General features: G+C 42.3%; 1 protein-coding gene across 5 annotated transcripts in view; it reads left to right on the top strand.

Moving 5' to 3' along the window:
• CACNA2D1 (calcium voltage-gated channel auxiliary subunit alpha2delta 1) overlaps window positions 1–27,974 on the top strand; it is a 404,289-nt gene that overhangs the window by 74,321 nt on the left and 301,994 nt on the right. For all 5 annotated transcript variants that reach the window (XM_079993561.1, XM_079993559.1, XM_079993562.1 and 2 more), the window contains exon 3: window positions 5,560–5,676. In XM_079993561.1, the coding sequence (XP_079849687.1) occupies window positions 5,560–5,676 (117 nt within the window). The remainder of the gene's footprint in view (window positions 1–5,559; window positions 5,677–27,974) is intronic.

Below are 27,974 nucleotides of genomic sequence, written 5' to 3'. Positions count from 1 at the left end.
GGTTTTAGTACAAAAGTTACACCACGTGCACAGGATTTCCAGAGCGGTGTGACTATGTTTGAACTCCTGTAGGAAGAGCATGTTTTTAATGGCTTCTTAAAGATTAAGCCTTATTACGACAGAAGCCCTTGGGGACTATAGTAGTGGACTGAGTGCATTAAAATTTGTGCCATAAAAATTAGTCTTTAAAGAGGCATGATGATTTTTGGTGTTAATGTCTAAAGCTGTGTAAAGCACAGTGCAAGCCAGCCTTGCCAGGATAGCTTCCTGGGAGCCTTGTGCAAATCTCAGACTGTACAGGACATATTAGTCAGTAAAGCAGAAGGCCTTCAGTTATGTCTACCGTCATATATTTAAGAAGCATATGTTTCTACTTGTATACTGGGGCAGCCTTACCATGAGGCGGAGTGAGGCAACTGCCTCAGAAGGCCAATGCCAAAAGGCAGATGTAGGCAAACTTGGCCTCCAGATGTTTTGGACTACAAGTCCCATCATCCCTGATCACTGGTCCTGTTAGCTAGGGATGATGGGAGTTGTAGTCCCAAAACATCTGGAGGGCCGAGTTTGCCTATGCCTGCCAAAAAGCATGGAGGCAGCAGTAAGATGTCAAAGGACAGAGCCACACCTCCTAAGTTAGCTTGCTCTCCCACACCAGTTTTAAAGTAAGAGTCAGTTGCCATAATGGTCAGCTTCTATATGTGGAAAGGTAGGAGCGCCATTTTGTCTCTTGCCTCAAGAAGCAAAATATTTGGGGCCACTCCTATAACAGTCTAACATTTCAGCAACGTTTTATTTTTATTTTTTAAAAAACCTATTTATTTAACGATGAAACACAAGAAAACAACATTTTAAAAAAACAATAATACACCATCTGATACTTTAAAGTTTTAGATTTGACGGAGATGTTTAAAACTCATGGGTGGTATTTAACAAAGAGTAGAGCCACTGAAATTAATGATCATGACTCAGGCCCATTAATTGCAGTAAGTTTTCTTCAGGTAAATAAATATTAGTTAAATACCCCTCAATGCCTTTAATAAGCTTTTTTTATTTCCTTACCCCAACCAATCATGCCATGTTTTGAAGGGGTATGTCTGTTACTCTCTCATTTTATCTCTTCACCCATTGAACAATACCATATCAGGGGCGCACAAAATCATTCTCATAGTCTAGCTATCTTAACGTTTGGTCAGCTTTTTGGCTTGTGCATTATTTCAGACTTGGTTATGCCATTCTTGTATTCCATTTTTGTGTGTGATGGGTTACAGGGCAGAAGCAAAGCAAAAGTTGTGTATCTCTGTATTGCAGGGCTGTTTGAAATTTTTATTTTAACTTCATTAAGCATCACAAGTAGGGAAAATAAATCAATGACACCTCAGACCCTAGCAATGGAAGCTTTATGTGAAACATTAAGAGGGACCACTATATATGTGTTCTTGTTATATGGCTCATCTGCCTCTCTCTTAATTCATACGAAAATGTCCCAATTCCCCATGGTAGCCTTAAGAGCAAGTGAGGTAATTGGCTCTTTGTGAGAGATGTGTAAAATGTGTCTTTGAAGACACAGTGGAGTAGAAGGATGTGCTGTTTGCCAGCCTTCTTAACTCTTTGCACATTAGGCAGACACTTTCGCATTGTGTGCAGCTTTGTATCAACATGCAGAAAATATTACAGGCCATTAACTTTGAATAAATATGCAGCATTTGAAGAACAGTAAGGGAAGAATAACAATGGCACTCTCTCTCCTGAGTTGGAAGCATCCTTGTATATTGACATAAAATTGGTCTTATGATGACCTTAGAGAATGGATTTATAAATGTGGAGGATTTTACCATCAACCTGAAGAGCTTTTAGCAAAACAGCAAACTAATTGAAAAACTTACATAAAGGCTTTGTTAATTTGTATGCTTTTGGTAAAAACTACCACACTGCTTCCAGTGAGTTCTTTAGACTCTAGACCACAGAAGCAGCTGAAAAATAATAAATTTTGGATACCTTTTGACTACTTTGTATGAAGCATAAGAATGGAACACATTTAGTTATTTAAAATATTTTCATCCCAAAGAACTTTAATTCACATGAATTTTCAAGGTGACCAACAACAGTTTCAGTATAAGCATTTGAGTCTCAAAAAAATTTCAGTGAAATATCCAGATTTAAGAAGAATCACTGAGCTGAGCAGCAAAACCGACAATACTGTAACTAGGATTAAAACAGTCAGCTATCTCAAGCTGAAGACCTCGCACATTAGAATTGTTTTTTATCAGCTGATGACACACCATTGAAGAACAAATCATCTGGGCTTTCAGGACAAAGTCTGGTTGCTGCAACAGAAAAAGTCATTTCCAATGAATTCTCCAACCACTCTTTGGTGGTGGTACACAAAGGACCTCCCCCTCCCTGATGGTCTTTGAGATGCTGGCAGCATCTTGCAGGAGAAATATATCCTTTTTAAAGTATCCTAGTCACAAACTGTTTAGGGATTTAAAGGCAAAGTGGAACTTCAAAACAAATTGGCAGCCATTGGTGCTGGTGCAGAATTATGGTCAAGTGATTAAAAAATAATAATCCAGTTGAGGCTACCTTCTCCAGCCAAGGGCACAACCAAAGGTGTTCATAATCACTCCAGAGCCAGAAACAAGGAAAGTCCCAAACAAGCAGTGCAACTGAATCAGATTTCCTAGTTGACAAATGTACTTCTTTCCTGCCTGGATTAAGTCTCAGCTTGCTCACCCGCATACTATCCTTCACAGTAAATAGGTTATGACCTTCACTGCTTCTATGGAATCTAATGAAAAGGAGAAACAAATTTTGGTATCATCAATATATCAATGTCACTCATACCCCTATCCAACCTCTACCATTAGGAGACAGAATGCTGGCTTGGTGCCACACAATTGCCCTCCTGATGCTGGTGTCACTGTTGCTTCCTGGGATGGTGTGGAAATGGGGCAGGGCCAATCCATGCAATCATGGATTGGTACAATAATGCAGCCCTGACCTGGCTGGCACCTGCCCTTGCCTTGTCCTGGTAAGTGTCAGTGATGCCAACATTGTAGACGTTGAATAATATTGGGACAGGGTATAGCACTGGCTCCCAGAAGCCAATGGGCATGGAGCGGAACAGTATTGGTACAACCTTTACCTAGGAAAGACAGGAGCCAGCACATAATGGCTCCTTCTGGCCGCATGCTGCCCAGGTGTTTCACAAGGTTACCATGGTTGGTAATATTGAAAGGGTCATAGTCCTCCTGCCTAACTGCTGGTATAGGCCATCTACCAGGGCAACCAAGACAATATCATGCCTCACTTGCACTATACATTTAAAGCAGTGTCAGGTCACTTTCAATGGGCATGGTTTCCCCAAAAGAATTTTGGAAGCTGTAGGTTTTTTTTAAAGGTGCTGGGAATTGTTAGGAGACCCCTATTCCAACCACAGCTACAGTTCTCAGAATGGTTTCACAGCCAATCCCTCACCTCAGGGTACTGGGGGAACTGTAGCTCTGTGAGGGGAATCAATTTGTTTTTAAATTGCATATATCTAGCTGGATTTTTAACTGCTTTTAATACTGAAATTTAAATTGTTGAAAGGCGGGCAATAAAGTTATTAACAAACACAAACAAACAAACAAACAAACAAACAAACAAACAAACAAACTGTGTTCTCAGAATGGAGATTTTGTACCTGTTCAGAGGCACTATATTCATTTTTTAAAACTAAAGTTGTCTTAGGATGGAGGAAGGATATTTGTGCCTGATCTGAGGTGTCAGTCTGGGGGTATTATTTTTTTAAAAACCAATAAAAAGCAAATATTGCTATTCACAGAAGTGTCCAACTGCAGAAATATCAAGAAGGGAAAAAGGCAATGTGGTGTTAATCCTTGGCATGGAAATGTGGAGAAGGCAAAAAATCTACTTTTCGTGTGTATTGAAATGACAAAAAGAAAACCCTGGCAGATCATTGGCAAAGCCAGTTAAAGGTGGGATGAGCTGGGGATGTCATTAGCAAAAAACAAATTAAAAAACAAAGTGCTTAGTCTTGTTTGAAGTTGACTGGCTTTTTATGCTCCAGTAACATAGTGCACATTTGACAACCTTATTTTCTAATGCCAGTTGTTATTGAACAAACAGATCCACTGGCTGTGCTGAAAAAATGTGCTGTAGGTATTAGGTAGGTAGGACTGTCTCACCAGAGTGGTGCATGCTCTGGTTATCTCTCGCTTGGACTACTGCAATGCACTCTATGTGGGGCTCCCTTTGAAGGTGACCCGGAAACTACAATTAATCTAGAATGCGGCAGCTAGATTGGTGACTGGGAGCGGCCACCGAGACCATATAACACCGGTCTTGAGAGACCTACATTGGCTCCCAGTACATTTCTGAGCACAGTTCAGATGTCAAAGAGAACAACTACCAGACTTTTAGAAGACATCTGAAGGCAGCCCTGTTTAGGGAAGCTTTTAATGTTTGCTGGACTACTGCATTTTAATATTTTGTTGGAAGCCGCCGAGAGTGGCTGGGGAAACCCAGCCAGATGGGCAGGGAATGAATGAGTGAATGAATGAATGAATGAATGAATAAGGGTTGTGATGGATGGAATTAGATGTACTTTTGATATGCAATGTTAAAAATAAAACAAAACTCAGTGGTAGATCACTTGCTTAGTATTCAGAAGATCCCATGTTCAACTTTTGACACCTCCAGTTAAAAGGATCAAGTAGCAGATGGGGTGGAAGACCCCTGTCTGAGATGCTGGGAAACCACTCTCAGTCAGGGCTAGATTGACAAGTCTTAGTGAAATAATAGGAAAGCTTGGAGCTGCTTTTTGGGTTTGTTGACAGTTTCCAAACCACAATAGGTTTTTTGCTTATTTTTGGAAATATTGTGTGCCAGAAGCTGCTGGAAGTTGGCCAGTGAATTAGGCCTGTGTTTATGCTGCCTGAGTTTACTTCCCTTGAGACAATGTGATACCCACTAAGCAGGGGCATAATGTTTGTGTAAACTCAGGCCATCTGTTGAATTGATAAATGCATTTTCCTTATTTATTTACTTACTTAGCCTTGAGGTATCTGCTTTCATAGACTGCAGTGCACATCCTCTTGATGTCAGTAGTAAAACTGTTGATTGTAATTAATTCTGAGGCTTACCTTTTTTTTTTTTTTGATCTTGTGTGCAGGTTTCTGGGGGCATTTGCTCATTTTATTCCCAATTAACCTGCTCTTTCTATCAATCTTAGGTGGCATTCTCCCTCATGTCTCTCCTAACAGCATAGGTCTATGAAAGGAGCAAAGAAATAGTTTCCTACCAAAGAGATTTTTTACCATAGCATCTTATTCCACCTTCTGGTGGCCTGCTGGATGTTGTTGGGTTCCCATCAGCCCAGGTCAGCATAGCCCATGGGCAGGGCTTATGATACCTTGATTCTAATAGGACCACCAGTGTCAGATGAAAATTGCTTGCGGGTAGGGGAGAAATTCAGCTTATGTGCCATGAATTTTCTATTGTTTATGCTAAGCCTCATAACAGTGCCTGACTGCCTATTTTTCTGTCCTTGTTCAGATATACCTGCGAAACACAGACTTATATACCGTGGAGGCCAACAATGCACGGCAGCTGGTAGAAAGTGCAGCCCGAGAAATTGAAAAACTCCTGAGTAACAGATCAACAGCATTGGTGGTTTGTATAGACTGGTTATTTTCTTGTTTATATTTCTGAATTGTTGTTTAATGTAACTTTGCCCCCTTGAGTCTTCATGTTCAGTTGATGAAGCTTGTCTGTTGTTTGTTTTTTTCCTATGAAATCCTGGGCAGTGTTATCCTGATGTTTATAGGATGAGATATAGACAGCGTGATGACTTGGGACGTTATGATGGAAAATCCACTTCTTAGTTGGCTAGCAGAGGGCAGATGCTTAGGCTGTTGATTGACGGACTGGGGACCATTTGCCAGATGGCAAACAGGAGTATAAAGAGGTTGTTTGATACCCTTACATTGATGCTTGTGACATGGATATATTTTATGCTAATCAGAAATCTCAAAAACCTGTTAAAAAGACACACAACACTACAAAATAACTTGTATTGCATAAATACACAGTGGTGCAATGACAGACCATGGGTGAGAATCACAGGCAGTGTGAGACTTGCTCATGAACAAAAACAGCAGCAGCAACCCCATGCTAACAATGGGGATGGTTTTATCAAAGGATGCCATGGGAGTAAAGGGTTACTAGCTCTGAGCATTCAGACTGAACTTTGTGTGGCGATGGAGTAAACTCTGCTTGGTCAGGCTCAGAATTTTAGAAATCCAGATTCTTCCTGCCCCAATTCAAAAAGAAGCTTATTGCTACCTTCTGAGCTAAATCAGTGCCTGCCATGTCACGTCATTGGGAGCATGCTGGGATCTGATGTGTCCCTTCCAGAGACTGTCCAAAGCCTGGCTCTCTCCTACACACAACTTATCTGCCTGCTGCTCCAGTGGCAATGGTGGAATGGAGCAAGGAAGGGAAGTCTTTCTGCCTGTGGTCTTTTTATATCTGGTGCCTGGTGCCAGGGTCTGTGAGGGAACTTCTTCTTCCACTTTTTTTGGAGCACCACTGAAAGTAAATGGATGCATGGGATGGGGAGTTTTGGAGGACATACCTGCTTCTTAGCCTAAAATTCAAGCAAAAGAATTTCTGGGGCCATAAGGACCATCTTGGATTCAAGCAAGCATTCCAAGCCACCAAGACTCTTACTTCTGAGCCAGGAAACTGCATCATTAATCTTGTATACATGGTGTCCCCTTGTTTAGGTGCTCATATGGCACAGCGCACTGCAGTGTCCTGAAGTCTTCAAAACCCTGTTGCTTTGCTCCTTGCTGCACATTCTTGTAAACTAATATTTCTTAATTTCTGATTTGGGAGTCTCTGTGGTTGCTCTATTAAGAGTGTTTTGTTTCTCATTCTGCTGTGGTCCAGTCTATTAAGGCATGTTGTGCTTCCTGCATCTGATTTGCCAGCTGATTTCTTTATCATTACTACGCTTCATCGTTTCTCAATGTGCTGCCCTACCCTGGGGTATTTTGTTATGCTTGTGATGCTCTCTTGTTATCGTCTGAACCTGAGTAGGTTCTTACAAGCTTCCTACCTGTATTTGTGTCTTTTAGGAGCTGCCTGCTTGGCTTACTGATTTTTCTAAGTGGCCATTGAGTGATGCACAGGTGTTCATATTTGAAATCCAGGCATGTGTGTATCTACAGCTACACTGTTGACTCCTAAAAACGGGAATGACATGGCATGCTATTGTAACCATCACTAATCACTACATTGGGTATTATTGCTGGGAGCTGAAATGTCTCAAAGTGTTAATTAAGAGCAGAGTCCTAGAGGAGACATGATGCAAGAGAAGAACGTGGCCTGTAGTGTTGCCCTGAGGAAGATGTCAGTGAGTGACATCAACAGTTCATGCGCTAGCATAGCCAAGGGAACTGGCAGAGTAAATTATACTCCCTAGGCATTGCACAGGGACAAAGCCTGAAAATGATGAAAATAAACAAATATGAACGGTGATGACTTTCCCTAAATATCAAAGTAGTGGATTGCTTTATCAGGTTACAAAGAAAGAATGTAAATGAAAAGCAGTGCTTCCACAGTCAGCTATGTTTTCAGCAACTGTAATTCATATGATCAGTTTAGTCCACCATCATAGTGCCTGTATATGCAAAGCTCAGAAAATTTCTTGTTTCAGAGTTACCATGTGTCAGGGAGAGGCAAACGGGAAAAGATGAAAGGACAGAAACCAGCAGTTATAGAGAGCCTAAAGAGATTATCAGCAGCTTGTCGTCTGACAGTCAGTCTGACCTAGAGGGGGAGGAGGATGAGCCTGGGACAAGTCATGCTGTACACAGAGGAAGTAAGGGGAGGAGTTTTCGCAGACTTGCATGCTGGGTGCGGAAAAGGAGGAAGTAACATTAGAGGGAGCAACAAGGGGAAGGAGGTTAATGGAAACGCTGGAGATGTATGTTTGAACTTTGTCAAATAAATCAATTGTTTGGAACTGGCTGGGAGCCCGGAGTCTTATCTATGGCCAGCTGGACAGCACTAAGCCTCTGACACCATGCTTGTTTCTGCTTAATAATGTTAAATGAAATTCAGTTTCATTACAGTGCCTATTGCTCTGGCCACTTTATTTTCATAACAACTAGCTAGTTTCAGAAACGACTGGCTCATTGGTAAGGGGGAAGGGTCAGAACTCAATGGCAAAAGGTTGAATAAACCTACCCAGTCACTCAGGTCATCTGCAGAGACTTGAGTGGATGAGGCCTTTTCAGTAGTAGCATTGAATTCCCACCCCAGACAAACTTGTCTTGTTCTGTCCCAGTTATCTTTTAGATTGTTCTGTTCTGGAGTTGTGGTTTACTGCCTGCTAGGTTCTGTGGGCCGAGTTCTTGTGGATTATTGGTGCTGCACATGCTGCTGCTGTTTAGTTTGTGGTTGCTTTGATCTATGAAATTACTCTTACTGTGGTACTTTAAATTGTGCTGTAGGTCTGCTGTGATAAGTCTGGTGGAACAAAAGGCAGGGTATACATATTTTAAATAAATAATTCCAGGCCTCAATTTCTGATATGTCAAGTTAGAGCGGGTTTTAAGGCAGCAGTAGTGGAAAATAGAATCCTAGAATTGTAAAGGGACCCAGAGGGTCATCTAGTCCAACCCCCTGCAGTGCAGGAATCTCAAGTAAAGCATCCATGACAGATGGCATAAGAGCTGCTGACAGTTGGCCGTGGTTGGGGAACCTGTGGCCTTCTGGATGTTGGACTCCCATCAGCCCTAACCAGCATGGCCAGTGGTCTGGAATGATGGGAGTTTGAGTCCAGCACCATCTGGAAGGTCACAGATTTCCCCATCTTTGGAAGGCAAGTAAATCTAATCTAAGTCTAATTCAGACTGAATCATACAACTCTTCTGCTTTCTGTAAACATAAACAGACAAATAAAATAGAATTAAAAAACAGTCCTTTGTTGGCCAGGTTGGGATTTCTTTTTTATTTCACAGTTAATAAACCCTCAGCTGGTTGAATTGCATATGGAAATGCTCATGCAAAAATCAGCTTGAATGACCAATGGAGCATCTGAAATGGGGGCACATGGAAGATTAAATATCAGCTTCAGATAGTAGGGGCAGTTTTAGGGCAATGTGAGCAGTGCATTCGTACTGGGTGCCCAGCTGAGGAGGGTGCTTCTCACAGCCTGGTAAGAGTTTGCCCGGTTTCAGGAAGGAGGTGAGAGGGTCCTAGAGTCCTCCTTCCTCCTTCCCAAAGCTAGGCAAGTGCTTACTGGGTTTTAGGAAGGAGGTAAGAGAGCTCTAGGACCCTTCCAGAGCCTTGCAGCTCCTTCCAAGCCCAGCTTAAGCGGTGCTGTGAGGGCTGCAAGGAAGGTGTCAAATGGCCCTGCACACTGTGGCATATTACCAATGTCCACTCCTGGTAGGAGGTGCTGCAGAACCAGCAGTCTCTGCTCACAGAAGCTAATCTGAGAAGGCTAGGCTCAAGGTAGCCACAAATTTTGGATGGTCGCCAAGGGCAGTTGTGTTGGCCAGGGCTGATGGGAATTGGAGTCCTACAGCATGGGTTTTGCATCCCTGAGTTAGGGCCTCAAAGGGCATCCTCAGCATCTGCTCATGGGCTTTGTATCTCATCTACTATAGAGGCCTAGAGGAGTCCTCACCTGGAAGGTAGCTAGTTCATGGCAAATGCTTGGTGACATTCAGATGAAAGACTGCTTTTTGTTTATTAAAATAAAATGTGGTATCTTTCTGTAATCTCTTACACAATGAACCAAAGTGAAAATTGGAGAAACTGAACACATGCTTTGAATGTTAACAACCCCCCCTTTTTTTGCTCAAATTGAGAGTAAGATTAGAGCATGGGATGTACAGCAGTTGTCAAAGACAGTCGTGAAGCCATGGCCCCAGTCACAGAGGATTAACATAGGTCAGTCATGGCTTTCATTTTAATTATGTTAACTGCAGTGAAAAACAGTAAATTGGTACTTCAGTGCTCTGACCTGCTGGGAGCTTTGCACAGGGCATAGATGGAGTTCCCAGAAGTGGGAAAGCAGGATTGCACTCTCAAAGCTATCAAACTGGAAGATTTAGCCAAGGTCAGAGAGAAATTCCAGCATCCTGTTTAGTGGTTCAGAGCCACTCTTTGCCTTGTTAAAAGTATCCACTTTAGCCTGTTTTCACAATGAAATATTTTAAGTGGCTTACAAGAATAAAGAACAATCCATAAATGCTAGATTCACATATATGCCCCAAAGGGAGGTTTGGAGCCTAAAGGTAAAGGTAAAGGGATCCCTGACCATTAGGTCCAGTCATGACCGACTCTGGTTGCGGCGCTCATCTTGCTTTATTGGCCGAGGGAGCCGGCGTACAGCTTCCCAGTCATGTGGCCAGCATGACCTAAAAGGCTTCTATTAATGTTCTGAGAGCAATAAAACATATGTGTAGCAAAATTACAGAAGTAGAAATGACAGAGGTTGTATTCTCTACTGTTCTGAATGCTTCTGTTTTTGTGTTTTTATGGATATGACATACAGTGGTGCCTCGCAAGACAAAATTAATCCGTTCTGTGAGGCTCTTCGTATAGCGGTTTTTTTGTCTTGTGATGCAAGCCCATTGACAGCTTAGCGGATTAGCGCTATTAGCGGTTTAGCGGCTTTTAGCGATCAGCTGTTAAGCGGCTTATCAGCGGATCAGCTGATAAGCAGCTTAGCGGCTTAGGAAAAGGGGGGAAAAGGGGGGGGAAACCCACAGGAACTTGCAAGACATTTTCGTCTTGCGAAGCAAGCCCATAGGGAAATTCGTTTTGCGAAGCGCCTCCAAAACGGAAAACCCTTTCGTCTAACGGGTTTTCCGTCTTGCGAGGCGTTCGTCTTGTGGGGCACCACTGTATTTGCGACTTCCAAGATTATAAGCATATCTTTCAAAGGTTACACAAGATGCAGCTCTTACTCAGTCCAGGAAGCACAGTTCCAAGATTTAACAGATCATATGTCAATAATAACCAAATTTATTGAGCATTACCTGCCATGAGCCTGCCAGTGAACATGGTCTGCACAAGATCGCTGCGCAATCCATCAAGGCTTAGAGTTGGGAGCTAGATGGATCAAGCAGCTGGTTTCTAGCACATCTATGTCACTATGTCAGGTTTCAGAATGTGGCTCAAGAACAGTTGGAGTCAGGATAGATTTCCATGGAATTGCATTATGTGAAGCAAGACAGTAGTACCTAAGTATGCAGTGTGACTAAAGAAGAAAAATGAGCATGAAGAAATAATGCAGGAGTAGAAAGGAAAGAGAAGTCATGCAGAATGCTTGTTCAAGGCAGGAAGGAGACAAGAGCAAGTGTGAATTGTGAGAGAGAGCAGCTGGTATGTTGCACCTACTTTGTTTTTCTCTTGTTTTTCTCTTGCAAATTTCAGACCAGCACACCATGTACCTATTCAGAGCTTTGTGGTGGATTGGGCTTTCATAGCAAAAATGTGTTGCCACCATTCCTTGCTAAATAAAGTCTTCTGCCACCTTCTTGCTCAAGTTCTTAGCTTGCATCCTCATTGGCACTGAAGGAATCTTGCACATGCTCCTTAGCACCAGTGTGGAACTGGTGCCAATGTGTGCCTTATTCTGTGTATGATGATGTAATGTAGATTTGTGGAGAAGACTCAGGATGAGTGTTTAAATCCTCATATGCCCACCAATGCAACACAAATTTATAGGGTTTGGGGGGGCTCCCCTCAAAAAACTTATAACAGTATATTTTTATACACACCAGCTGGATAGTGGAGGCATTCTAGAGAATAAATTGTAATTTTGGTTTAGTCTGGTAGCCTTGCGTCTCATTTTCCAAACAAATGAATTAAAACACTTGAGTGAAAGGGTTGTTGGTAAGAGGCTGGGAGTGGTACTTGGACCCCTGTATCCCCAATGATGCCATCACTAATGTGACAAAGTCTAAACTTTGGAATGGGCTCAGAAATAATAGGATTTTATTTTCTGATTTCATTTTAAATAAATTGTTATTATTTTAGCCTGTTCTCAGCTGTGGCTATGGGTGGACACCTCACCCACTCACTGCTCTGAATACTATCTAAAGCAATATATGAATGTCAAGCATTATTAAGACTTATTGCTGTCAAAACTCAGCACTGTACAAACGTTTTAAAAAGGGCAAGCATTACCCACTGGGTTACAGTTGAATAAAGAAGGGGAAGGAAGAAAACTAGCAGGCAAGCAAAAACAGAATCTATGCTTCAAATCTCCAAAGAAGTAATGAACCTGTTCATCATTCTAGTGAATTTGTTAGTGCTGTCAACCAGCCTAATATATAATAAATAAACCAGACTCCCCAAACCCTCTATATTCATTAAGAACTGTGTCCATGATCAGCATACAAAACAGCGTCCCAGACTACTGGTATGGTGACAGACTGGGTGGTTTCTAACAGCCGCATGCCAGCGATGAGCTGAGATTGTTACTGGCCTTTGTGGTTCAGTTACAGCTCACAGATGCCAGGACGTCTGTCTTGTCTGCTGGTGACGCTCACAGCAACTGGCAGCATGCAGCAAAGCTGTGCTGTCACGGAGTGCCCCTTATGTCTGTAGCCCTCGTGGCATTAGCTAGCTGACATCAGCAGGGCCTAGTTAGAAGAGAGAACCAGGTGGCTTGCTGCCACTGCCGCCGCCTTCTTTTAAAGAGTGACTACTTTGCCATTATCCATGTGATGAGGCTGCAACTGGCATAGCTAGTCTGCCTAGAAACCAATTAACTGACTTAGCCTGGGGACTCTTTTGGCAGATACTCAGTTCTCTTTCTCATGGAGTGGAGTGGAGACTGCCTGCCACGTGAAGAATTGCTACTCCCACATTGTCTCAATTGGCTCATAAACTACATCCAAGGAGGCTTGTGGCAGAGAGGCCTCGCTCCTCATCCCTGGAGGCATTTTATCAGCAGCAATTGGAAGAGGGAGGAGGGTCGCTTGCTTCCCTGGTTGAGTGGAATCTGAGCATATGTGCAGGACATAAATCCTGGGAAGACTTCTGTTTGTGTGAGAAGTACTGAAGGCCTTCTCACACACTGGGCAGTGGCAAACTCATATTAATACACCAAATAGGTATTAAATGGTGGCCATTAACGGTTCCCCCAGGAGTGTATTTCTGCTTCCTGGTTCCTACAGATAAGGGTGTGAATTCCCTTCCTTTGGCTTCCAGCTACAGTCTACTGGTGGAAATACCTGAGTAGCTATCATTGTACAGGATGCAAGCTCAAATTGGTAGGTAAAGGTAAAGGAGCCCTGGGCAGTTAAGTCCAATTGAAGGCAAACTATGGGGTTGCAGCACTCATCTCACTTTCAGGCCAAGGGAGCCGGCGTTTGTCCACAGACAGCTTTCCGGGTCATGTGGCCAGCATGACTAAACTGCTTCTGGCACAATGGGACACTGCGGCGAGTGTCATAGCGCACGGAAACACAGTTTACCTTCCCGCCACAGCGGTACTTATTTATTTACTTGCACTGGTGTGCTTTCGAACTGCTACATTCGCAAGAGCAATGGGAGCGCACCCTGTTGCGTGGATTTGAACCGCTGACCATCCGATCGGCAAGCCCAAGAGGCTCAGTGGTTTAGACCACATTGCCACCAGCACTTAAGTCGCCATACTATCCTATTAAATGGCGTTCTGTATTTTGCTAAATGTCATTCAGTCTGTTGTTGTTTAGTCATTTAGTCGTGTCCGACTCTTCGTGACCCCATGGACCAGAGAACGCCAGGCACTCCTGTCCTCCACTGCCCCCCGCAGCTTGGTCAGACTCATGCTGGTAACCTCGAAAACACTATCCAACCATCTCGTCCTCTGTCGCCCCCTTCTCCTTGTGCCCTCCATCTTTCCCAACATCAGGGTCTTCTCCAGGGAGTCTTCTCTTCTCATGAGGTGGCCAAAGTACTGGAGCCTCAGCTTCACAATCTGTCCTTCCAGTGAGCACTCAGGGCTGATTTCCTTCAGAATGGAGAGGTTTGATCTTCTTGCAGTCCATGGGACTCTCAAGAGTCTCCTCCAGCACCATAATTCAAAAGCATCAATTCTTCGGCGATCAGCCTTCTTTATGGTCCAGCTCTCACTTCCATACATCACTACTGGGAAAACCATAGCTTTAACTATACGGACCTTTGTTGGCAAGGTGATGTCTCTACTTCTCAAGATTCTGTCTAGGCCTGTCATTGCCCTTCTCCCAAAAAGCAGGCGTCTTTTAATTTCGTGGCTGCTGTCACCATCTGCAGTGATCATGGAGCCCAAGAAAGTAAAATCTCTCACTGCCTCCATTTCTTCCCCTTCTATTTGCCAGGAGGTGATGGGACCAGTAGCCATGATCTTCGTTTTTTGATGTTGAGCTTCAGACCATATTTTGCACTCTCCTCTTTCACCCTCAATAAAAGGTCTAGGCTAACCCAATTATTTGGTGCTGTGCGTGCAGAAAGACTGAGCTCAACAGTGACCTTTCACTTTATTTACAGCTTCTTGTCAAACACACATCCTCCTCTGCATGCTTGAATTAAAAACTACACACACATAGTTTCAACTAATCAGACTGTATGCTATGTATAGTATCGGGAGCATAATGATTAGTACCAAATTATAGCAAAATCTATCTAATATTTTCTCTCATCTGTTGAGCACGCCAATGAAACCTGCCAAAAGAATGTAGTATGTATCTTCCTTCCATGCCCCCTAAATGTAGAAGGGTTGGGGGTATGTGGGTAGAGGAGAGGGGGAAGAGTCCCACTGTGCAAGCAGGCCTCATTCCCTGTGTGCATATTCCCTGTGTGTTGAATTCCACCCAAAGTCATTTGGAAGAAAAGCAGGACTGAAGTGCGTTAAATAAACAATTCTCCCCTACATAAAACTGGGATTTTAGAAAATCCAATTGGATTGTTAGTAGCAGGCGGAGAAGCTCTCAATTTGTTAATGGGGCACTTGCTGAGGTACAGCAATCCTGTTTAAAAAGAGATTATAAATATGGGATTCTTCTGCCTCTGATTCCCCCCCGCCCCCATCCTGAGAAACACACATGGTTGCTAGGAGAGGGATCTGTTGTCAGGACTAGCTCCCATCTCAGCTTGGCTGCATCTGTGCTGGGATAGTTGTCATGACAACCATGTCTTTCTGTACCCTGTCTAGCTTGATCCCAGTCTTCCAACAGCTACATAAGAGGTTTCTGGCAGGCTGGTCAACAGTTGCTCTTTGCTCTGTGCCCCTGACTCTCATTGCTTGTTATCTGCAACAATTTGGTTTGGTTTTCTGTTTCTGAAGAGACGGTTTGGTTTGGTCCACTTTCTAGGCCTGTCTAGACCAATGGTTTTCAAGCTTTCTATGGGTGACTCTGGACTGTCAATGTTTTTCAGGAGGGATTCAAGTGCATACTAAAACTTTAGGTGCTCTGTCTTTCTAGTGCAGCAAATTCACTTAAAAACAACACAGATTTTTATTGCTGTTATAGGGTGAATCACCCTATAACACCCCATATCGGGAGCCACAGATCAGGGCTACAGGGAGGACTGGGGAGTCCCTGCACAGTTCTAGTTTGTCCATAATCATAGCCTCCCAAATGTTATCAATCCTCTTCTGTTTAGACGGTTGCTTTGGAGATTTCCATTGCATGCTACACACAGCCATTCCTATAAACCATTGTTTAAGACATTATTGATGTAGGAAGCCAGGTTCATTTGGTTCAGAACAATAGGAAAACATAAATTTAATCCTTACTGGAGTTGGAGTTGACATCCATTATGAGAGGCAATAGAGTGTACCTCTGGAGGTGAAGTCAGACCACTGGAGAACCACAGCACCTACTGTGGCTGCAGAGACCAGTGTCTCATAACTGTTGCCTCCCACGTTGTTTTTGCTGCATTAATAGTGACCTCTCCGGGGCACAAACCTGGGCAGTGTCCTGGGCTATTCAGACGACAGTACCTTCCTCTGAGCTTCACAGATGCAGTCCAAAGAAAAGCAGAGCAATACATTTGGTACCAGCAGGAGGGGTACAAGAGGCAATCCAACCATTTTAGGATTTTTGTAGGGTTTACTCCTTAGCCCAGGCATAGGCAAACTCAGCCCTCCATATGTTTTGGGTCTACAACTCCCATCATCCCTGACCACTGGTTCTGTTAGCTAGGGATCATGGGAGTTGTAGTCCCAAAACATCTGGAGGGCCCAGTTTGCCTATGCCTGCCTTAGCCTTCCATTCTCCCGAAGATGTGCCACAAGGCAATGGGTACAGAGTTTTCCCTTGGGATTTACTCCCAAAGCCTTTCTCATGAAATGAGTACAGTGTAGACGCATGGCAGTGGAGGTTTAGGATCAGAGTTTTCCTTATCCTAGATTGGCTACGAGTTGCCCTAGTATGGCCTAAACTGTAGCAATGTTTTGTTTGCATAACCCAGGGATAGTCAACATGGTGCTGTTGGACTACAGCTCCCATTTTCCTTGGCCATTCACCCTGGTGACTGGGCCTGATGAGATTTGAAGTGCAGCAACATATGGAAGACTCCACATTGACTGCCCTATTTCAACCTGTTATGCTCCGAAGTATGCTTCTGCTATACAAAAATACAGTAGAACCTCTACTTACATCCCACTCTACTTAGGCCCGTTCCAAGTCACGACCGCGGCAAAAGTAAACACCGGGTTTGCCACGATTTGCGCATGCGCAGAAGCGGGCTGCTGCCAAATGCACCTGCACAGAAGTGGGTTGCCGCCGAATGCGTCTGCGCACAATGGCACTTCTACCAGTGACCTGTTTCGCCATAAGGATGGGCCTCTGGAACGGATTGTGGTCATGAGTAGAGGTTCCACTGTATGTGTTTTGTTAAGCCTCCAGAAACATTACAGGTTTTAAATAATTTTTTTTGTTAGCAATAGTTGAAATGCTGGGGGAAGATGGCTTGTGAAATGTGGCATGTATATAGTCGAGCTTTTCTCAGCTTGTTCTATATGGTTTTTTTTCCATTTGCCTTGCTCTGAGCTTATTAAAATGGATAATGTCAAAGCTTGCTAAGCTGTATTAATAGTAGATAACTGGTTATGCATGTTAAGGTTACCAGACGTCCCGTTTCCCGGGGACAGTCCCCAGATTTACAAATCAGTCCCCATACAAAATCCATTGAAGTTGAAAAGTGTCCCTGGATTCATTGAAAAAAATCTGGTAACTTTCATGTATGTGCCTTTAAATATTGGTTCACATGTATGTGCTGCATACATTTTGAGAAAGTAAACCATAAAGGTAAATTATTGTGTTTATACATGTCTTGTTTTGGATTCTGATCAGGCTGTTGATCTTCATTCTACATTAAATATAGATTCTTCTCAATATCTTTTTTTAGTCAAACAGGAGTGAGTCATGATCTTGACCTTCTGAATCAGAGGTCCATAGCAATATAGAGATGATATTTAGTACCCTTTTGAAATTAAAAAAAAAAAAACTTATCAGCTAGCTTATTGCAGTAAGAGCTCTGCAGGGACTGTATACAATTAATAACTGAGAGGATATTGACCAAGAAAGGTTTGAGGCCATCTCTGTTGCAGTGATGTCCGTGACAAACGTTTTGCTGATCTGAATGGGTTGGAGCCTCTGTTGGCAATGTGAGAGAAAATCAAGTGACAGAAATCTATTACTTGTTCCTTATTATATCACTTTCCTCATGTTTATTCAATAACAAATGTTAGTCTTTAACATGTCATAAAACTCTTTCTTGTGTTGAGACTCAGAAACCTTGGAGAGGAAGCAAGTTAGAAATCTTACACAATTGTCTGGATGCCAACTTTAGGTCCTCTCCAGGCCTGTGGTTTTGTACACGGGATTATAAAAAAATAACAGCATAAGAAGAGCATTCTGGATCAGGCCAGTGGCCTGTCTAGTCCAGCAACCTGTTCTCATAGTGGTCAACCAGATGTCTATGGGAAACCAGCAAGCAAGAATTGAGCACAAGAGACTTCTCCTGTCCTGGGGTTTCCAGCAAGTGGCATTCAGACACATTGGAGGCTGAGCATAGCCATCCTGGCTAGTAGCCCTTGATGGACTTGTCCTCCGTGAATTTGTCTAATCCTCTTTTCAAGCCATGCTAGATTCTTTCTAGAAATATACTTAAGACCGTATGAAGATTGGACTTTTTTCACTAGGAAAAGATGGTATGATCACAGCGGCGAGATTGTTATATGCACAAAGATGGAAGGACTTACTATTTCCTACTATGGAAGACTAGCTATTGAAATTATTGAATTTGGCTGAAATGGTGAAGTTAACATATTTAATTACAGAAAAATCACTGTTAACATTTATTAATGATTGGAAATCTCTTACAGACTTTTTGCGTGAAAAGGAAAATGAAGTTGTGATATCTAGGTTTGCAGACTGAAAAAAGGTTGGTTTATGGAAAGTAGAAGAGTTGGATATTATTCTGGAACAAGTGTTTTGCATATACAGTGTATAGCTGATAAACAGAGAATCAGAAGTCTGTTCTTTTTTTCTTTTTCTTTCTTCTTTTTTCTCTATTTAATTTTTTTCAGTTTTTATGTTAGAAATGCTTGGTACCCGAGATTAACTTTTGTATATAATTTTTTCTTTGTTTTTCAAGCTTTAATAAAAAAAAACTTTCATAAAAAATAATAATAAGTTTTGACTTCCTTGCTTTCTATTCAGTGCTCTTGTTTCACGGTGCTTTTCCTGTATCAATGGCACTTGTGCTCTCTCTATTTCAAAGTGGGTTCACAAAATAATATCCAAGAGAGAGGAAACTTGTGTTCTTTGGACTCAGCTCCTTTCTTTCTCTTCAGAGGTAGATGTCGACTTCTCCATGATACCAGAAAGGAATCTGGATAATCTTAGCTAGTGGGGTCAGAGATGCATATATAGATCAATTGGTATCATTTTCTCTTCCGTTTAGCTGCAGTTACTTGATTATGTTTGCTTATCTATATTGTTTCATAAAACGTTGTTTGGTTTAAGCTGTTCAATTAGATTAGCTTGTTTTGCATTGTTTTACACAATATTGCAAGGATTTGGTTTTTTGTTTTGTTTATTTCTCCCACTACTTATTTATAATATGGTATTTCTAACACGTTTTGAATTATTATACTTACTGTTAATTTCAGTGTTCGAAACTCCCATTATTCTAGGCGCACTTTGCAACAGGGAATTTCATTAGCACAAGCAGTTTCTGAGCTCTGGGCGCAGTACTGTGCCTAAGATTTCAGATTAAAACTACAGAGTGGAAGGAAAGGAGGACCTTTTTCTGCCTCCCCACTTCCAGCTACTCTCTGAAGACTGGAGAAGAGACCCTCTTAAGAGTATTAGTGGGGTGGGCAGGGGAAGGACAAGAGCGTGTGGAAAATGAACATAATATTTTAGCTGAAGTTCCTTCAATTTCAGGTTTGTATTCTTGTTATTAAAAAAGCGTGCCTATACATTCCTTTGTTGCGCCCATAACCTAGGCTTAAGGTGCCATTTAGCTCCTAGCTTTCATATCTCAGTTTCTAACACTGGTTCATCTGATATGTGAGCTGCTTTGGGCACAGTCTTGTGGAAAAGCCGCATACAAATAAACAGACAAGGAATTTCTGACAGGCTTCTACATTATAAGCCTGAAGTAAGATGGCTGAAAAATATACAGGACATTTCCTGGATTTTAGGCATTATGCTCACGAAGAAATCTCTCTGGCCATCTTTCTTCAAGGCAGTATATAAGACTCCAAGGAGAGCATTCATATGACACCTTCTTTCTTATAGATAGTTTCCCCTCCCTTGCAAGCTTTAAAGTACCCACCTGCTGCCTTTATCAAACATTCAGGTTTTCTAGTTGAATTTCCATGTTAGAAATATTCCTTGAGGGCAGCCTTTGTCAACTTCCTTTGCAGCGTTGACCTTTGATGTAATCGTTAGCACAGAAGGCTAAATTCCCTAGGAACCCAACTGTAGGTCTCTGCATCACAAAGAAACACTATCCAAAGCTTCTGGAAGACTTCCTATGTTGGTGGGGCCCCAGTACAGTAAAGGGCCTTGATCCATTTCCTGAAGTTACAGATATATTATTCTTATCATCTATGATTACATGTGTATACTTGGCACATAATTTAAAAGAAGCCTTTTTTTTACAGTTGCTGCTACTTCAGATCAGGACTTTTTCAGGGCTGTTTTTTTTTAATGCCAGCCTTTTTGATAGAATAAAGATGAGGGCATTGGAAAGCCCTGTTAAGAAGCTAACCTTCAGAAAAACTAGTACTACTTGGCAGATTGTGAAACGAACCACTGCTTCATCTTTTTGGCTTGGCTTTCAGTGATGGGGTTTAGTTGGCATTACAACTTCTTCACTTGCAGTATTTCAATTCCTGGCCTTTTGGATAGTTGCCTTTGGGCCCCTTCTTTCATTTTATGTCCAGCTTTCTTTAATTTATTTCCCATATTCTTTCTTGAAGTTGTCCAACAGCTTTGGACATTAATGATATGCACAAATACTGGAATCTCAACTCAATCTATGCTTACTATAATAATAATAATAATAATAATAATAATAATAATAATAATTTATTATTTGTACCCCGCCCATCTGGCTGGGTTTCCCCAGCCACTCTGGGCGGCTTCCAACAAAGATGAAAAATACACTAAAATGTCACATATTAAAAACTTCCCTGAACAGGGCTGCCTTCAGATGTCCTCTGAATGTCAGGTAGTTGTTTATCGCTTTGACATCTGATGGGAGGGCGTTCCACAGGGCGGGCGCCACTACCGAGAAGGCCCTCTGCCTGGTTCCCTGTAACTTGGCCTCTCGCAGTGAGGGAACCGCCAGAAGGCCCTCGGTGCTGGACCTCAGTGTCCGGGCAGAACGATGGGGGAGGATACATACTAAATTTGCATGTATCATTTTAACATCCAAAGCCTTTCTAAAGTTCAGTTTTCGGAGAGATTCCAATTGTTGGCTGTTGCTTCTCGATTTTGGAAAGTAATTATCTGATGCTTGCCCAGGGGATTCCCTTGCCTAAAAGCAGTCCCTCCAAGTGTCCCTATTTTCCAGGGATGTCCCTGATTTAGAGAAACTGTCCCGGTTTTGATTTGATTGGAATGTCCCGCTTTTCCTTAGGATGTCCCTATTTTCATCAGAGAAATCTTGGAGGGTATGTAAAAGCTTCAACCTCTTACTTGGCAGCTGTGCTGCAAGAGCATCAGAGTGGTTGCACATGTACTTCAGTGGCATCTCTTTATTAGTTTATCTGAAAGCTTAAGGCACCCATTTTCTGTTGACATTGAAATTGTTGATCCAATTTACCAAATGGAATTGGCCAAACTGCAGAATTGTGGCTCTCTGAAAGACGCATTCAGATCAAGCAGCCTCACTAATTTCTATGCATCTCTCCCCTCTTAGACATATCTTAATCTCAGGAACCATGCACTCAAAATTGCAACCATCTTTGGCAGCACCTATGTCTGTGAACAGACTTTTCCCCAAATGAAACATCTGAAATCTCCAACCAGATTCAGACTAACTGATGAACACTTGCATCACTTGATACGACTAGCAGAGACAAATATGGAACTGGATATTGACCATCTCATTAGCCAAAAGCAGGCCCTTACTTCCCATTGAAATACTTATAAGTTTATGTTGATTAAAATCGTTCTTCATTTTAAATAGTGTATTTTTCCTGTTTTTTGTGCACCACGAATAAAATACGTGCAGTGTGCATAGGAATTCGTTCATATTTTTTTCAAACTATAGTCTGGCTCCCAACAGTGTCTGAGGGACAGTGAACTGGCTCCCTGTTTAAAAAGTTTGAGGACCCCTATCCTAAGCCAACCAAGACAAATCTCTCAGCAAGATTGTTCCTTTTTTACACCCAGACTTGATCACATACAAAGCATACCCAGCAATATTTCTGCAGGTCAGATGACTGCATCATCAGTCAACTGGCAGTTTATCTGCTACTTACATGGCTGCCTCAGAAGTATTTGCATTTGTTATCACAGGGTGCAAATATTAGCAGGTTCTATTCCACTAAACCCTATTCTGAGAAGATCCCTTGAAATTAATGAACCTAGAATAGTCATGTCCAGTACTGTCAATGGGCCTACAATGAGTAGGACTAGCATTGAAATACCACCCTTATTAGTCTGCTGCTTATCCATACCTGTACTAATGGGAATGATCTGAGGCACTTAATCTTAGTGGATTTACCAGTGGAAATGTAAATAATAATGCTTCTCAATATATTATAAGAATGCTATGTTTGTAACAATGACCATTTCCACCCATCAAAGAGCATTGATTGTGTATTAGGAATGGTTCCTTGAAAAGCAATTGTAAGTTAAATTCAGAGGATCGTATTTGAAAACTTCAGTCACCTTGTAATTAAAAATGCCCTAGGCAATAAATTTTGTTCTCTGCTCATGAGACTGGTATAATTATTAAAAACCCAATGGTTCATGTGTTGCTAGTTTTAATTTGGTGATAAAGCAGGCGAGCTGTGAAGATGAATGATTACTGTGAGGACTTCTTTTGTTTCCACACACACACAATAATTCTTTTTTTTATTCTTTTGTGATTGTAACAAACTTCTTTGTTTACAAAGAAATATTATGCTTAAAGCTGTAAGAACATGAAATTGGAAATGTAGCAGAATGCTGCTACAAATTTGCAATTCTGCAGGTAAAATGTGTGTATATTGCATGGTTTGTGTCATAACTATGAGATGTAGCTTTGCTAAGTTGTGCAAGTATTAAAGAGTTGACGTCACAACTTGAGCTTCACAGCATGAGCTTTAACTAATGTTTTCTCACAAAATTTCTTCTTATGTCAGATTCTATCTTCATTTTTCACATTTTGTGGGTTGTGCTTTTTGGGGGGCATGGTGAACATGTTCTGTTGTGCCTTGTTAAGAGATCTGAGTGTGAAATGCAGGCTCTGGAGGCATGGTAGATGTTAGATGTCACTACGGTGGTGACAGCCAGGTCTCGTCCACACCTTGGTTTGCCTTGCCGCTTTCCCCTGGGAGAACCCACCGTTAACTGCTGAATTTGACCAAACAACAATAGGGTTTTCCGTGGATTGTTGTTTGTTCCGATTCAGTGTAAAGAGTGGGTTTTGTATGGGGTAAGCTCCAGGGGAAGTGCAGAACCGCTCAGACTCCTCCCCAGAAAGCATGAGGCAAGTGGGAAACGGCTCGGCCTCCTGCTTTCTAGGCTTTGGGCAAGGAGAAGTGCAGACAAGCTCTCAGCTCACCATGCGGAAGCAACTGAAGTAAGTTTTCTTGTGGTCACTTGCAGTGCTGGAAGTCTTACTGTGATTTACCACTTATTAAGGTGTGTTTAGGATTGTATATAAAATGTGAACGTGATCAAAATTGTAATGATTAGTAATAAAATTATTCTTGCAGAATAAGCCAAGAGATCAACTGTCTTAAACCAAAAATAGCCAATGGTGTTCAGGGGCGCCGACTTATAAAAAATATTGGGGGGGCGGGGGCCCATACCGACTTATAAAAAATATTGGGGGGGCCCAAGACCTCCAAACCGCTGCTGCTGGGGGAACGAAAGGGGCGAGCCCCGGGCTGCCCCGACCTTAAGTGAACCTGTGAGGGCCCACCCTTTGCAGCAGCCGATTGGCTGCCGCCGTGGGCGGTGAATATTAATGAGCTAGGGGGAATCCCCGCTTCTCGCGGGGCTGGCGTCAGCCCCGCGAGATTGTTGATGGGTCGAGAGCCCGCAACCCCACCCCCTCTCTAGATCGGGAGTGGCTTTGTTTTTCTTAAATTATTGGGGGGGCAGAGCCCCCCAAACGAATTTTTGAGGGGGCTCGGGCCCCCTCAGGCCCCATGGAGTTGGCGCCTATGATGGTGTTATGAGTCTTCTGACATGGCCCCTTCAGTTACAGTTTTCTTTTACTAGTGCTTATGGGCATGTTCCTTTTTACTGTTTTGCCACACAGTTGTGACTTGGGTGGTGACTCATTAATGCTCAGACCACTCTGAAATACTAAACAGCCATTAATGCTTGCAGCAGTTCTCTGAGTACCCTCTCTGAGTCAGAGATTGAAGGGAACAATACTTTTTGTTTGCTATAGGGCAGGGTTAGCCAGTGGGGTGCCCTCCACATGCCGTGGGACTACAGCAACCATGATCTGTGTCCATTGGTCATGTTGGCTGATGCAGGTGGGAGTTGGAATCTGATGACATTTGAAGAAACCGTGTTGCCTACCACTGCTGTATAGGAACATAGTGCAGACTTGGGTGAACTCCCAATCTATCCCTGAGACTCTCGGGGGGTGTATGCCATTGATATGATCCCATGCATCAACTGTGATGAATACCAGAACTGTGTGGGTAGGGCCAATCATGTGGCCTTCTGGTAGGGTGGTTATGGTTCGCTGGGAAAACTGGGCAATGATTTTCATCCATTTAGCTGTAGCATTCACACACACATACCACAGCCATATAAAATCACAATACAGGGAGCAGCTACACACACCTATGATGCTTCTGATCGTCTACATTCTTTAAAATTCATTGTAGATCCCTCCATATCCATTTTTATGCAAATTACATCATTTCAAAAGAACAGAGAGGGAAATGAAAACAGAATGGGGCAGTTTGAAATGTGAGAGGACGATGGCACAGATTTTAATTAGGGGGTGGAATTAGGCAATGGTTATCAGAACCTCATCTCAAATCATACAGTCTGGGCTATAGTTGAAGAACACCATTTGTAAGAAAAAATGGCAAAGTACTTGTACACTAAGGCTGCTATATTGAATACACTTTCTTGGGATAAAATCTTTTTGAGTAAACATGATAGATATGCACCACAGAGATTCACAGAAATTAAGAATTATTCATAAAGAAAAAGTTGTGTGAATTATTTAATTTTATTTAAGGATGAGATGACTTAGCTACTAAGAATTACTTGAGACATTTCTCATAATACTGGTGTTGAATTGTAACACTTTGCCATGAGGTCAGTATAAGTTGTGGCTGTTGCAACCCAAGATGTGGCTTTGCTTTTCCGAGAAACTTGGGTTACAAGCCTCTGATTTATTATTTAACTGTACGCTGTGTTCAGTTCAGCAGGGAAGCTTTTCCTCCCTGCAGTTCTATTGAGACCTGTATGTGTCAAGTTGCTGTTTCATGGTGACATGGACATCTTTCCAGATTCCTTGCTGCTTCTGTGCACCTTCCACAGAGTTTATTTTCATAATTGCTTCAGTGCTTACTGAAAACTAGCTTCTACTAGGTTTATTTGCACTTTAATGCAAGGCATGCCCACGGAAGCATAATGCCATAGACTGACGCTCCACTGATTATCATTTTATCAATGGCAAAATTACAGAGAGCATGACTGATATCAAATGAATTCTATTTCCAGTACAATACGTGTTTCATTAGCTGCCAGTTTTGTTGGTAAGCCAAAATCATAAAGTTTCCCACAGTGTTTTGCATAAGTCTTTGTGCTCCTCATTCCTTTTAAACTGTAAAATCAGTCAAAACGTTTTAGGGCTTTCAAAACAACAGTACCCAGAGTCTAAAAGGATGTCCTGCTTAATAATCTACACCCTGTCACTTGTTTGTGTCACTGAAATGCAATTTTACGTTGAGTTTTCAAGCAAATGGATTAAAAGTAGAGGATTGTGCCTGGAAAAGTGACAGAGATGTCATTTTTAACTTTTCAAGGAGATATTAAATCCTTCAAATTACATCTCTCTGATGGGGCCACCTTCCTTTCTCCCTGTTGATATTTTTAACTCCATCAAACTTTTAGCCTTTTCCATGTACACTAGGAGACATCTCTCCTTTTGATGTGGTGTGAAGTGCCTCAATATTTGGGGTGAATTACTATGGGCCATTAATGCTATGTTTGCGCTTGTCCTGTCATTTGGTGGGGCCGGTATCCTGAGCCGTAGCTAGGCAATCTTGTGCCCCTGGCAGAACCCTCCAGATTGCGCCTCACCTCCAACCCTTTCCCCTTCCACCCATTCAATTCACCCTCTATTTAAAATAATTCCTTAGGAGGCAATAATTGATATTTATAATTATGGACATATTTTTAGCCAATTTTGCACCCCCCCATTGCCTGTGCCCCTGGCGGGGGTCCACTTCACCACCCTCTAGCTACAGCCCTGCCAGTATCTTCTCCTCTGAATTCACAATGCCTTCCTCTTGCATTTGGTGGAAAAAGTGAGTTTGACCATACCTCCTCACAACCATTTGAGATTAGTGCATGGGGCTGAGCAAATGGGAACGAATAATATGGCATTGCATATGTCACCAGAAATGTATTCTTCCAGGTTTCCTGTAGAAAGTCCCAGTGTTGGCCTCTTGACCCCCTCTAACCCCTAATCATTATCCCCAAAATGTTCCTAAACCTAATATATCACTATCTGTTTTTAGGTGCTAGGAAAAGATATTCTGGTTGTCCCAGGCTTTTGGATGTTCATTTTCTGCTTATTTTCTACAGGGGTGGGGTTGAGTTGGAGCTGCCCTTTTCTAGTGTTATAAGTTTGTGGGTGCCAGACTCCTCTAAATTTCTGGATCCAGTAAGTGGTAGAATTTAATCCCTGGACCCAGTAAGTGCTAAGAGCTAACCAAGCCAGGCTAGCTTCCTATGTTCAGGTAACTGTGTGGGTGATGGGCCATTAAGAGAACAAAGGAACGGCGATGGGCCATTAAGGAAGTAAAAGAGAGGGGTTTCTGGTCCAGATGGCAAATGAGTGGGACCCCTCTTCCAACTCTTAGATAGTGAGAAGGAAAAAAAGCCTCCGCTTAAGGGCAGAGTTTGGTGTAATGTAACCTTGAAGTAAATCTGCCGGCTGGGAAGCCAGAGAGGCAGAGCACAAGGCTTGAATCTAAGGCCGTGGCTATGAGAGAAACAAGACCCTTTTGGGGTGTAGATGCTGTAAACCCCTCCATCTTAGGCCAAGGTTGTGTATATGTGCAAATAACCATCTGTCATAAAGATGCACAGTCTGTGCTGTGCCTCATTCCAAAAAGGAAACCCAGGACCCTGGGTTAGTGCCTGGAACCCCTGGAATCTCACACTGCTCAGAGACTGGGGTGGTGGACAACGGTTGCTGGTGTGTTTTAGGTTGCGTTAGTCTTGTCTTTACACTTGTTTTTGTTGTAATGTCCTTTATAAGTTGCTTTCAGTTCTCCCCTGCCCCTGAGAAAAGCAACTAATCAGTATAAATGTTAATAAAAATAATACTGTTTGAATATGTGCATTTTTAATTAATCTTAATTAAATATATTTAGTGATTAAAACAAACACATACATACACTTTCTGTATGTCACATAAGGGAATAATTTTGGAAGAGACAATAGAGATTTTAATGGGGATGTATTAATGGAGTATGGAGAAACTAATATTAATAGGTGATAAAAATTCACCATTTGATACATTAGAGAGAAAATTGGGATGGGGAGCAGATAGTAGTGTATTTTACATGCATTAGTTGCAGTTCTTTGAAATACTTGTACTGCAACTATTGCAGCATCACCAGTGCAGGACAAAGGCCCCCTTTTCAAGAGATGTTTTATTTCTAAGATCCATACTTAAGTCCATAGTTCCATTTGTTTTGTAGTATAGAATCAGAGAATCAGAGAAATGTAGAGTTGTAAGCTACCCCAAGAGAGATGTAGTCCAACCTCTTGCAGTGCCAGAATCTCGACAACTGACTTGAAACCATACTGGATCCGGCATTGCTTTGCAAATATCCTAGCAATTTTATTGCTGCACTGCTAGGAGGTGACAGTAGCCTCTGAAGGCCATTTCAGACCTTACACAGCAACTTTCCCAGGTTTGAATGTACTCAAGAGGAACCCACAGCCAACCTGAGCTCTTGGGATGAGTGCACCTGTATGACACGCATATTTCCTCACATCTGTTTGTCACTTTCACTCGCTTTG

The sequence above is a fragment of the Podarcis cretensis genome, assembly GCF_951804945.1.
Source record: "Podarcis cretensis genome assembly, chromosome: 10".
Classification (NCBI taxonomy): domain Eukaryota; kingdom Metazoa; phylum Chordata; class Lepidosauria; order Squamata; family Lacertidae; genus Podarcis; species Podarcis cretensis.
This window is presented reverse-complemented; position numbering and strand designations above follow the sequence as displayed.